This window comes from Leuciscus leuciscus, assembly GCF_965113295.1.
Source record: "Leuciscus leuciscus genome assembly, chromosome: 7".
NCBI classification, from domain to species: Eukaryota; Metazoa; Chordata; class Actinopteri; order Cypriniformes; family Leuciscidae; genus Leuciscus; species Leuciscus leuciscus.
Window position 1 is genome coordinate 24,672,755 of NC_138731.1, and position 13,541 is coordinate 24,686,295.

The 13,541-nt window shown below is 39.0% G+C and overlaps 1 protein-coding gene across 1 annotated transcript; it reads left to right on the plus strand.

The window, feature by feature from the left end:
• The first annotated feature begins 2,091 nt into the window (after positions 1–2,091).
• Positions 2,092–8,324, plus strand: sox1a (SRY-box transcription factor 1a). Its single transcript, XM_082175632.1, is given in 3 exon segments — positions 2,092–3,477; positions 7,321–7,398; positions 7,401–8,324. Coding segments are annotated over 3 exon segments (1,092 nt in total). The 5' UTR covers positions 2,092–2,625; the 3' UTR covers positions 7,563–8,324.
• The last annotated feature ends 5,217 nt before the right edge of the window (positions 8,325–13,541 follow it).

The following is a 13,541-nucleotide window of genomic DNA, read 5'->3' on the forward strand; positions in this document are numbered from 1 at the left end:
TGATTAAACGACTTTTCCCTGTAAAAAATAATAAAAAATAACGTTGATCTTGTGACTATTGTAGCCTATGAAATGAACTTTTAGAGTATTGCTCAACAGATTGTCACTATCATCTGTTTATCAGGATGTCATTTGCAAGCGTCTAAGCCTCGTCTTACCACAGCCCTTGTTAAGTCAACCTGTTCACAAGAAGAGCCACACAAAGGACTTAAACAACCAAATTAGGTTAAACAAGTCTACAACAACAAACAAGTTTAGGACGCTTTAATTTTGCAGTGAAATACTTTCATGTTAATGAACAGCTCAACACACATTGGGCTACAAATATTTAAATTATTTTATTTTTATTAAACTGATTTATTTAAATAATCAATTCTTATTTTGCTTATTTATATTTTGGCATCATAAATTATATAGAGTATATCCCAGTCCCCTCGTTCTATCCCCATCCCCTGGTTCTGTCACAAAATGTTTTATGAACTGTACGATCGCAAACACACTTCAGTTTTGCTTTTCAGTCTTTCGGTTTTTTTTGTTTTTGTTTTTTTATTACCAAGGACATCTCTCTAATATTTTTACTACAATAGTGTGTGTTTTGGACAACTGCTGTAACCCCAGCTCTCGCACGTGCGCTAACCGTGCCCTATTGGCCCCAGCGCGCGCAAAACAAAGACTCTGTGAAGAGCGCGACACTGAAGCAAAATGAGAACTGACAGTGCACGTTGTTTCAGGAGGGTCACAGTGTGGTTTAGCGCTCTAATGCGAAGGTCAATTAAATAAAATGAAATAAAAATGTGTTATTTAATCTGCCTAATCGTTGCCATAACTAACAAAAATAAATAAAGTAAATTCAAATTGGCATTTTTTTTGGGAGCTTGTAATACACATTTTTATGTTTTTGATTAAAAAATAACAACATACACTATAATTTCAACTAATGTAGGATTATATTATATAATTAGGCTATGTATAATATTATTGTTCATAGTGCTGCTGATGGGCTTGCTTTGGTGTTGGAATATTTTAAACACAACAAATATAAATAAAAAACAATTACTTACAATTCATTTGTAAAACCTTTCATATTTATTAGTGTGTAGTAAAATTATTTAATAAAATTATTTCATTTCTCAAAATATAATATATAGGCTATATTTTTTTTTTAATCAAAATCATAGGAAAAAAAGAAGAAACGTAATTTTATCAACAAAATTAGTGGCTGGAGACCATCACTACATGAATGAAAAACCATCTAAACTATAGTTTTTTGGGCAATGAAAAGCCCTGACTCTCTTTTGTCAAAACATGTTTTCGTTCTTGTTATAGCTGCGTCACATAGCCTATTAAAAAATATAGACTAGGCTACCAACATCTCTAAAGAATATATATTGAAATGATATGTCTTGTGTGTCTTCGAATTTGATGGCGGAATAATAGGCTACTTTTGCTGTCCAGCGCAGGTATATTTGCCTTTCATCAACATTTTTCTCAATCGGTTGTGCGATTGGATCACATTCTGTACAATTATCCATGCATTATAGGCTAAATCAAATTTGCAGTCTGATTTTCATTCAGACAACGCCTTCATGTTTGCCTTGCATCCACTATATTTTTATTTTGAGATAACTTAAGTTTTCCGTATTAATTTTACGCGCAACTAAATCTTAGCAGTGCACCACCAGACGGCAGTATCCTCGATTTAAGAAACTCGATTTAAAATTAGGCTATGTTGTTTACCTCTTAAAATAATATGGTGTTTTATTTAGTTTCAGTCAAACAATTTCTAGGTATTAAGTGAATTGGTTGTGTTGATTATCTTTAGCCAAAAGATATGTTGGCTAATTGAATGCAAAGTGAAATGAGGGTCTCATTCGACGTTTTTAAGCATACGTGAGCATTTTAAGTATTTATAAGTGATAACTTAATTTAGACCGATTTTTTTTCCTTCAACAGTTTTATAATCACAGATATTCAGCAACATATAGCTGACAAGTGGCTGTCTACTCTAGACGGGTTTTTTTTACACACAAAGATTTGGCAAAACGTCACGAGGGAGCATAGCAGCTATTACAGTTATTATAAAGAATTAGATCGTATCTTGTAATGTCATCTAAATGGATAAAATCTACCATTTGTCCTCTTGTTCATTTATTGCAACCATTGAAGAGGCTCAAACTGCTACCTCAGTATTACTCTACTTTAGAGGGGGCGGTGCTGACCCTTCGCGCACCCCGCCTACTAGTTCTTTCCTCTCTGTCTACGTCACTCCACCGAACTCCATGCAAATCGCTCCTCGCTGGAACGCCATTGGCCGCTCGCTCATTTTAATCGCTGTCAAAACGCATCATATGGCCGCCGCTTTAACTTACTCTTCAACTCCACTAGGAAAAGTAACTCAAATGCACGTTCAATTAATGTGGATGTGAAACGGCAGTCGGAGACGACACAAACAGGCTACAGGAGCAAAAAGAGACCCTGAAACTAACAGCAAACGGTTGGGAATAAGCTGAATTCCACATTTCACCGGAGCTCCACTGGCTCGTGAAGCACCTGCTTCAAGCGGACTACAGAGCGCCGAAAGTTCATGCTTTTTCTCTGCTAGCTGAAAACTTTTAAGCCACTTGAATGTATAGCATGATGATGGAGACGGACCTTCATTCCCCTGGACCCCAAACCAACACGAATCCGGGGCAAACGGGTCCAAATTCGGGGAGCAAAGCCAACCAAGACCGCGTAAAAAGACCCATGAACGCTTTCATGGTCTGGTCCCGGGGCCAGCGCCGAAAAATGGCTCAGGAGAACCCCAAAATGCACAACTCTGAAATTAGCAAAAGACTCGGTGCTGAGTGGAAAGTGATGTCAGAGGCTGAAAAGCGGCCCTTTATTGATGAGGCGAAGCGGTTGCGAGCCATGCACATGAAAGAGCATCCGGATTACAAATACAGACCGAGGCGCAAAACCAAGACCCTGCTTAAAAAGGACAAGTACTCGTTGGCTGGCGGCTTGCTCGGCGGTGCAGGTGGCGGGGTCGGAATGAGTCCTGCAGGGGTCGGCCAGAGGTTGGAGAGTCCTGGCGGTCACGGAGGCTCAGCCAGCGCCGGCTACGCACATATGAACGGCTGGGCGAACGGCACTTACTCCGGACAGGTGGCCGCCGCGGCAGCAGCGGCTGCGATGATGCAGGAGGCTCAGCTCGCTTACAGCCAGCACCCAGGTAGTGGGTCTCACCATCACCACGCTCATCACCATCACCCGCACAATCCTCAGCCCATGCACCGTTACGACATGACTGCTCTTCAGTACAGCCCCATCTCGAACTCCCAGAGCTACATGAGCGCTTCTCCATCCGGCTACGGTGGGATATCATACGCGCAGCATCAAAACTCCAGCGTCGCTACTTCTGCGGGCATCGGCACGCTGAGCTCGCTCGTGAAGTCCGAACCCAATATAAGCCCTCCGGTTACCACACACTCACGAGTACCCTGCACCGGAGACTTGAGAGAGATGATAAGCATGTATTTACCGACTGGGGAGTCCGGGGATCCGTCTGTGCAGAGCAGACTGCATGCCTTACCGCAGCACTATCAGAGCACAACTGCCGGAGTAAACGGAACTGTCCCATTGACGCATATTTGAAACAGCTGATGGAAAGTGATGGGTAACACTCCACCAAAAATATTTACCTCTTCTTCTTTTTTTCCCTTTTTTTTAGATTGTCATTAAACTACTTTTGTACAGATTGTTTTATGATGTTATTGTAAATTAAAGGTAAATATTGTTTCGATTGCAGTTCGGAGAGAAACTGAGATCTAATGAGATGTATCACATTCAGTGAAACATTGTTTAAATATGACGTCTTTAAAAATGATTCTGACAGCGTTTCTGGCCACGCCAAGAAATATGCGACACACTGTTATTCTTTAAATATTTAAGTTTCTGTGCAAATTGACTTTTGAGTTGATAATAACTAAAGTCTAGCGTGAATAACACAATGAAATGTTTTTGAGAGCCCAGAGTTTTCTGCTTATTACATTTACCAAAACGTTTGTATACGTGAATTAATGTACCAGATTTATGTTGTAATATTTCTTGTAAATTGTGAATAAGTTTTAATATTTCAAAAGACTGGCACGTTACTGCTGCTGTACATAATTTATGACATGCATTCCTGCCAGTTCAAATCTTAACCTTGCGTTGATTCATGGTCTAAATAAAATTGGAGAAAAAGTTACTCTGCCCTAAATTGGTGTTAGTTTTGTTACCTATCAGACTTTGTCATTTAACATGTGTTTGATTTACTACACTTACACTTTCTCTTCGTGGATTGAAGACAAAATATTAATCGGCAGGTATTAATACTTTATTTTTCTTTAAGACCTTTTATTTTTAATGTGTATTTTACAAGCTTCAACGTGCTACTGAGATCTTTGAAAGTATCAAAACTGGGACAACGTATTTTCTAAATAGGTCACACTTGGTCTCACCCGTCATAGGAACTAGAATATGTATTACAATATGCATTAGAACCTTTGGTGGGAAAATTATTTTATATAGGCCTGTAGACCTTTAATGATTATATTAAATGTGTGTCGTACATTTTTTATCATTAATTTATAATTTGAGTCATTTTATTTAAGTGTAATTGCCTTTATAATAAACCGTCTACTTAACTAAATTAATAATAAATGGACAATTTTTTTTTAAAAACTAGAGAAAACTAGAGAATAAAATAATAAATATTGTATTGCATGAATACAAATATTGTGATAACTGCAATGTTGTTAAAGTCGCCTTGGAAAATTGTAATTATCACTCGTTTAAAGGTAGCCTATTTCAAATCTCTGTTTATTCATAATTTAAATTGTTAACTTATATAATTAGACTGGCTACCTATAAGGTGTATCATTTTGTGTACTTGAAAAGAAATTATTATTATACGTGTATCATGTAGGTTAGGATTGGTTTGAAATTGCACTGAAAATTGCATTAACTAACTTTGTCATTTCGTCTATCACAATAATATTTGCAGTTAAAAAGTTTTATTGTTTAACTGACACGTTTACCTCTTAGCAAACCTGATTTATTTTAACCATAGGAGTTGGCTAATAATGAATCAATTGTATAGGTAGATTTTGTTGGGTAAGAACCCTTAATTTTGAAAATGAATTCGCCTGGTACATCTACGTGTTTAAAACATTATGTAAAAAGTTTTTGACACGAGATGTTTATAATATTTTTGACAATGAATAATAGCTCATGTTTCACTTTTTAAAGTAGATTTCAATTCACACATGAAACGTGTTTGAGTAGGCCCACATATTGATCAAAACACGTGTTTGTACTGTCTGCAGGAACTTATATGAAAAGTGTACGAACGTTTTCATTTCCTAGTTTTGTTTCTTATTTATTCTCAAGTCCCTGCGTGTGAAGAATTGTGGCTGAACATAATGTGATCTGGAGCAGGGGCAGAAGGATGTTTAACAGTGACCTGGATCAGCCAGCAGACACGCTGACCTCTGGGACAGAAAGTCAAAAGTTATTACAATCACCTGCTGGCATGGGGCTAGTTTAGCAACAAGTGTCAGAAGCGTAAAGCCGCAACACACTATGGCACCAGACGTCCCTTTTCTCGTTGGGATGCGCATGAGGCCTTCAAATCTGCAAGTGCCACTTCACGCACTTGAAATAAATACGAAGCAGAACTGAGTCAGGAGTGCTAAAAATGTTATATACATCATAAATCTCGATAGCATTTATTTTTTAACAGAGCACTGAATAGTTGTTCTTGCACTCTAAAAATGCTGGGTTGTTTCACCCCAAATTTGGGTCAACTATGGACAAACCCAGCCATTGGGTTAAATCTGTAAATTACATTTTTAACCACATGTTTGGATTTGTTCATATTTGACCCAATATTGGGTTAAAACAACCCAGCATTTTTTTTTTGAGTGTGTCTGTTTTATTTTAGCCACGTTTCTTTCATGAAAACAGTTACATTAAACGGTCAATTATTTTTAACACAATTTCCCTTCCCCTCCACTACTAGCCTATATGAGAATGTCCACTCAGGGGCCATTTGTATTTATCTCCAGATGAAAAACTACGGATTAAGCGCCGAAAATAGAGAGGCGGAGAATCAAGTCACGGCACTTGCCAGGTTAAAGAGAAGCGTTCTGGTAAATTTAACCAAAATAATTTACCACCCCGCCAAAAGAGGGGAAGGCACGCGGGGTGGGATGGGTGAAAAGGATGGGATGGAGTTCGAGGTGGGAGGGGTGGCGGTGGACTCGAACCAATAAATCGTCTCAACGTGCGATACCCTTATCTTGTAGCCACCGATATATTCTGTGCTGGGAAGCCATCAACACTGCTGGCTCGTATGAAAACTCCCGATCTCTTGCACTCGCTGTCCTAAATGGGGATAATTAGCATCACTTTATCACGCCTCTGCATATTTTCTCCCTTCTCCAAAAAACCCGGTACGCTGCTATTGGTCGCTGCTCTGTCACAGAAGATTACGGAGACAGATTGCACGGAACGAATGTGCTGAACGAGATTAGGGAGGAATAGAAATAGCAACTGGGCCAATAAATTCCTCGCGAGGGCCTTATCGTGCAATTACACGTTGACATGTTTAACAATCTTGCTGCCTCTTAATCCTGCGCCCTTCCAAGAGGCGAGATGCTGCGCCGTAATTTCTGCAGTCTGCGATTCCGGAGCAGTAATTTAAGCATATGCACAACGCCACGAAAAAGCAACTTTGTTCAAACTTTTATTTAGCAAAATGTTGCTGTCTTTCTGCTAATTATAAATTATTTGTTCCTCACCGTGACCAACAGTCTCTTTTAGCCGCGGCAGACACAGACCAGGGGCCCGAACATTGTCGCATGTAAATCAGCCCCTTAAGTTTCAGTACGATTTTTGTCTGAATTGCGTCATTATTGCTCGGAAGAGCAAACACTAGGCTAATTCAGTGGACTAATTTAGTGATGCACCCATGGGATTGCTTTTCACAGATTTTCTCATGTTGTTGTGCATCACTGAGAATCCAATTACCATTATAAAACGACTGCTGTTCAAAAAGTCTAGACTGCTTTATCTAAAAAAACAAAAACAAAAAAAATGCAAGATGACCAATGCAAGGCTATGAATTTTTCAAGGCTCTTATGAAGCAAACTGCTTGTTTAATAAACTACTCTTTTGTACCTTAACTGTCTGTTCTCTCTCTCTCTCTCTCTCTCTCTCTCTCTCTCTCTCTCTCTCTCTCTCTCTTTCTCTCTCTCTCTCTCTCTCTGTTTCTCTCGCCCTCGTGTTCGGCAGAGAGGTCTGTGTAAGGATGATTGTGAGAGACTCTGCTGGAATTTGGCAGGCCCGCTGCTTGGAGAGGCGCCCCACGCTGTGACTCCCATTCAGCGGTCCAGCGCGCTGTGAGGTTGGGAAGTTTCACTGAGCCGTGCACTCAATGGCTCCACAAAGCTGATTACAAGCCCCAGCGAATTCCTGAAGGGACCGGGCAGCCACGCAGGTGTGCGGGAAACCGGGGCAACCCTTCAGAGTTATAGTGACAGAGCAAGACAAGCCATGAGACCACACAAAAAGCAAAGCGTCCCAGGAAGCGGCCAGGGATTTGGTGGGAAAAGAACACCTTAAATGTCTCCCTTGTGAGCAAAAAGGGAAAGACAGGAGAAACTTTCCGAAGGCCTAATAAAATGATGCGCAGCCTTCTCAGGACAGTGAACTAAAATGGATGTGCACCGGAAACATATTTTTGTGTTCGTTTTGCCATATGCATTCTGAATAGTCGATTGTATCACTATTGGGGTTCAGGGTTAACAACGATTCATAAAACGTAAAGGCCTGCTCTCTCTCACTGCCCAATTCATTCTCCCTGGTGCGAAAAAAATCTACATCAATGAAACAGACAGCGTATTTAATTAGAGCGGAGTCTAACTATCAATTACTCAGGAAAAACACAGGATCCCCAAGGACCGGTAATCAGCGCGCCAACAGTCGGCCGCGCGCTCATTACAGCAAAGCGACAGGCGGGAATAATAATCAGGGCGCGGCGACGCATCTGCCTACTGTATTTCCACCGCATCCTGGTGCCTCTCAGAACTTTAATAACTCGTCGTTTTTACTCAGCTTTACTTTACCCAGTGGTCGGACGACATGACCCTTGTTAATGTTGTTGATGTATTAATTTTGGCCTAATGTAATTTCTCTTTTGGACTTTTGGCCTACCTACAGGCTAGTCCATGCATGATCACTTTACTTTAAACAATTCACTAAGGCCTAATTTACATTTTGTAACAACTTTAATTTTATGTCATCCTCTTAAAATCGTAAAATATAGGTTTACTCAAACCATTAAACTTAGCCTATACTACTAGCCTATTGCTCTCTTATTGGGATTTAAGAAGAGATTGTATCATGCTGACGTTTTAGTGTTGCGGTTAGGTGAGGAGCTTGGGTTTAGGTTTAGGAGAAGTGATTTTGCCATAAGTTATTTTACACAAAGAGAAATTGTCAATTGTCATACAAATGTCAGTTCTTCAGTCAGCATTTTCTTCCTGACAGCATTTAGCATGCTAACGTGCGTGGTTGCTAGCTAGTAGTATAAAGAGATTCGTCTAATGAGTAAGTTCTTAATTTTATTGGGTTTTCTCATTCCAAATTCCGGAATGATTGCGGCTCCAATTCGAGTTGACTGCACATGGACATTATAAAAAAAAAAAATTTAAAAAAAAACTTTTCACAAATTAAGTTTTGCCAAATAATGATGTATCTATTAAATGTGAAATATTTTTGAGTTCAGCAACTTTCATTCAATACCATGGAAAGTCTGTGTTCTTCCAACATTTCCTCAGTTTGAGTGAGGGCTCAGTCTTACTTTATGCGGCTAATTTAATCCTCCACAGAGTCAACAAGGGCTAATTGAGATCAGCGGGGCTCAAACACCCATTCACAATCAGATTGTCCCGTTAAGTCGTTTTGCGTGGGGTTTAGGATTCGGAAGTAACCATATTGTGGCAGTCTATAGATCAAGCTGGCTTTGATTCCTGAATTATACAAATGGCAAAGGTCTCTGAGACTTAGGCATGTTTCAGTTCCCATGCTTAGCTTTATAAATATGCTATAAACCTATTCCAGTCTTGGCCTCACCTGTGTCCTGTCACCCCTGCTGTCCTCATGTGATTAGAGGACAAAAGCACTTACCCTGCCCGGCTATGGTAGTCAATCAACCACAACGGACTATGCTAATTGAGGGGAAAGGCGAGAGGAAGACGAACAGTGATCCCAATTGTTTGGCGAATTTCACAGCTCAGCGCAGCTGCAATGCTACTGTTCTCTCCCAATACACTCTTCCATCACTTCTAACACAACGCTACTGTAAGCCGAAGTCTGTGCGAACATGAATTTGCAATACTCGCTAATGTCACGATTTTCTCACAGAAGTCCATATATTAGATCAGAAACAATAGCCATGTGGCAAAGTGTAGCCTACAGCTGAAGAGATAAATGAGACGCTCTCTAAAGTTGTTGAGGAGCTGTCCAGGTCCTGAAATAAACGCGGACAACATCCGCATATGTTCTGTTGGGTTATATCACAAATAAGTCATATAAAAAATCATTTTCAAAGTAGGCTACGTTTTCTAATTATCGCTCTTCGTTCATTTCTCTACGATTTTTTTATAGGCTACTTAGATTAGCCTCGACTCTCGTGTGACTTGATCGAATTTAAAATTGATGGTCAAAGTTAGTGCTTCAGGTTTTTGGACAGATGCAGTAAAGCCAAGGTTATATTAACAAGGCTTGCTAAGGAAGACATTTTTAATAATGTTTGTAACCAAACAGTTGTGGTTAGGCACCATTGACTTCCATAGTAGGAAAAAAAAAATACTACTATGAAAGTCACACATCTGTTTAGTTACAAACATTATTCAGAATATCTTCTTTTGTGTTCAACAGAAGAAAGAAATTCATACAGGTTTGGAACAACTTGAGGGTGAGTCAATTATTACAGAATGTTCCCTTTTGGGTGAACTCCCTTTTAAAAAGCATTGCATTTGGTTTAAAATAGACAATTTAGCACAAATACATCTATTCGTTTATGCAGACATAACGATTTTGAGTATATATATATATTTGGTTCTGATCAGCCTTTGTTTTTGTTTGTCTTTCTCCCATTTTTCAGTCTGAGATCAAATATGTACCTAGAAAACTACTTATAGCACATATACAAAGAGAATGACAACTTTAACTGCAAATGACTTTTTCCTGGCATCTAGTTTGACCCACCTCACAAGGTGCCCTTCCTCTCAGCAGGTGTCAGAAAATAGGCCTCAGAATTGTTTGTGTTATTCCGCTGCTGGAGTCCCACTGTGCTTCTGTATTTTGTGATGGGATAAACTTTGACTGTGTCTGATTGTGTTGCTTTTACATCTGAAAGAGGGAGGGAGAGACAGAAAGAAACAACAATAAAAGAAGTTGATGTTTATGGATTGGTCATTGATTTTGTTGCTCTTGGCTGTATGGGCCCCTTTTTTTAATAAAGACAGGCAAGGATATGGAAGCGTGTACAGCAGCGCAGGCTAAAACTGTAGAAGTGGATGGAGTCTGCGTGGACAGTCGCTGACAGTTGAAGTACCTGCCCTGAGGACTGCGTGACGGATTGGGGGCAGCGGGGTTATTGGTGATAATGACACACCCCACTGAGTGTTATTACTTAAAGACTGTGCTGGGCTGAAATGACATTGTAATGGGATGGGACTTTTGCCACGTTTTCATGGCACTGGGTGCTCTTGCTCAGCAACTTACTTCCAGCTTCTGTGTCCTCTTTTGTCTGCCATATAACTGCTTTTTTTCCACCCCCTGTCTGTTTCCCTGTCCCTCTTTCTCTCCCTCTTCCCTATTCTTTCTAGTGTCTGCTTACATGCATTACAGAGACTCGCTTTTATGCATGCATAGGTTCCTGGCAGAATACGCAGAAATTTGGAGCATAACTTTTTTTGTTCTTCCTCTAACACTGAAAAAGCTTATGTGTGTCTGTACTAGCTTCAGTGCACCTTCCACGCTTACTACTGAACACATGGCCAGTCTGGCTCAGATCATGACTGGAGCTCTACAACAATGAGATCCCATTCAGTTCGACTCAGCACAAGTGCTCATGTTTTGTGTAAGTTATCGTAAACAAAACTCAGATGCATTTTCTACTCGAAGCATTTATGCCAAATCATCTGTCTTTTTGTTTTGCAGCGCATTGTAAAAAATATTAATAAATAAAAAGCTTGCATCAATACATAGTGTCCTTCTAAATGAAAGGATACAAGGCATATAGATTTTATTGTTTTTAAATGTGTGTTTGTGGTCTGCAGTGACAAGCCCCTGGTGTGACTAAGGTGGCACTCCTATTGTGAATAATAAGCAGCTCTGCCTCTAATTCTTTCAGTTCTTACATATAGATGGACTCCCTGTGTTCATATACAAAGGTTTTTTTTTTAGCCCTAGTGGTTACTTTCCTCTAGTACTTTTAGCATTTAGAGTGAGCGTAATCCTTGGGTAAGTAAGAACGACACATTATACACACACACACAATTCTCGCTATAAACTAGTTGCTTATTAGCATGCATATTACTAGGATATTGGCTGTTCATTAGTACTTATAAAGCACAAATTAATGCCTTATTCTGCATGACCTTATTCTACATCCCTTATTCTTACCCAATCCCTAAACTTAAACGCTACAAAAACTACCTTACTAACTATTAATAAGCAGTAAATTAGGAGTTTATTGAGACAAAAGTTGTAGTTAATTGTGAATATGTGTTCCCCATACTAAAGTGTTACCATGTATGTATATGTATTATACTGTATATCATATGTTCTTAATGCATTAAAAAAAGGACTTTAAAAAAAAATCTCTGGAGTATAAACTGGCCATATTATATTGGCAATAAAGGACAATTTCGATTTGAATCATCTGCCTGTAATAATAATAAATAAATTCAGTCTGCATTAACTGTTTTCGGATTGAGTAACTCAAAACAGCTGAGATGTTTTACAAATAATTTTTTAATAGACATTTTAGTTAAAGTTCTTGCTCATGTAGTTTTTCTTTCCTTGCATGTCTTCTTAATTAAGTACTTAATATTTATAATATTAATAATAATAATAAAGGGTAATTAATCTTAATGACATAATTTGCCAGTACTCTCTCCACACCACACACGCATGCATTGTGGCTAAACTCTTAGTAAGCGCGAGAGCTGGATAGTATGGGCTATTAGTGCAGTGATTCATACACATGCTGGTCTCGATTTCAGTGAGCTCCTTGTGAGGATGTGTATTACTCTGACCCTGCATCTCTAATGTGTTAAGGGAGGAAAAAGAGAGTAATGCAGTTTCTGTGAAGAGTAACCTTAAACACAATGATGACTTTATGGCTGATGGACTTAATAAGCTGAGGAGCAGAGCTGTTTTAAACTGCGGTGGTTCTTCTGTTTCTAACGTGGCAGTATTTCTTTGCAGGGCTGAGGAAAAGCTGTTATTTCTCTCGGAGGCGGAGAGCCAATACCCGAGACCTCTGCCAAAAAAAGCCAATCCTTTTACACTGTAGAAATCTTTTAGTGTACGCAATACGCCGATGCAAACAAAAATGCACAAAAATCCAAAGGAAATTTGTCTTTCTCAATCAGAAATTCAGGCAAACACACACACACACACACTCACACACAGTTTGTTGATAGTTTTAAGTAGAGGAGATTAGGTTAATGAGGGGTCAGGGGGTGACCATAAGAAACAACGACTTGGTTTCCTCTGGATGTCACTGATAGCTCTTACTGCAGCTGACCTTTGACACCCCTTACAGTGAGCGATCAACAGTCTCTGCCATTAAGATGGACTAGATTACAATATCAATGTAACGGACACAGGATCCTTTTTACAAGGGTCACTGAAATATATCTTTCAATGAAATCCAAAATCGCAGCTAAAGAGGGCCCATTTGTAACAATGACCTTAGATATTGACACATTTGGTGGCCTTTGAAACTGCTGTCAATTTGAATCAAAACCATTTCTCACCTTTTGACATAAATACACTACCGATAAAAAGTTTGGGGTCGGTAAGAATTTTTATATATATTGTTTTTTTTATATGATCAGAAAAACAGTAAAAACTGTAATATTGTGAAATATGTTTGCAATTTCAAATAGCTGTTTTCTATTTTACTATATTGTTTCAAATGTAATTTATTCCTGTGATGTCAAAGCTGAATTTTCAGTGTCACATGATCCTTCAGAAATCACTCTAATATGAGGATTTGATGCTCAAGAAACATTTCTTATTATCAATGTTGAAAACAGTTGTGCAGCTCATTTTTTGTGTGTCTGTGTGTGTGTGTGGAAACTTGTCTTAAATATCACTTTTACTGTCAATTGAATGCATCCTTGTGAATAAACCTTTTTTAATTAAACAAACTCACCATAAAAAAAATAAAGTTTTGATGGTTTGGGAAAGTTTCCTTCCTGTGTGAGAAGGCC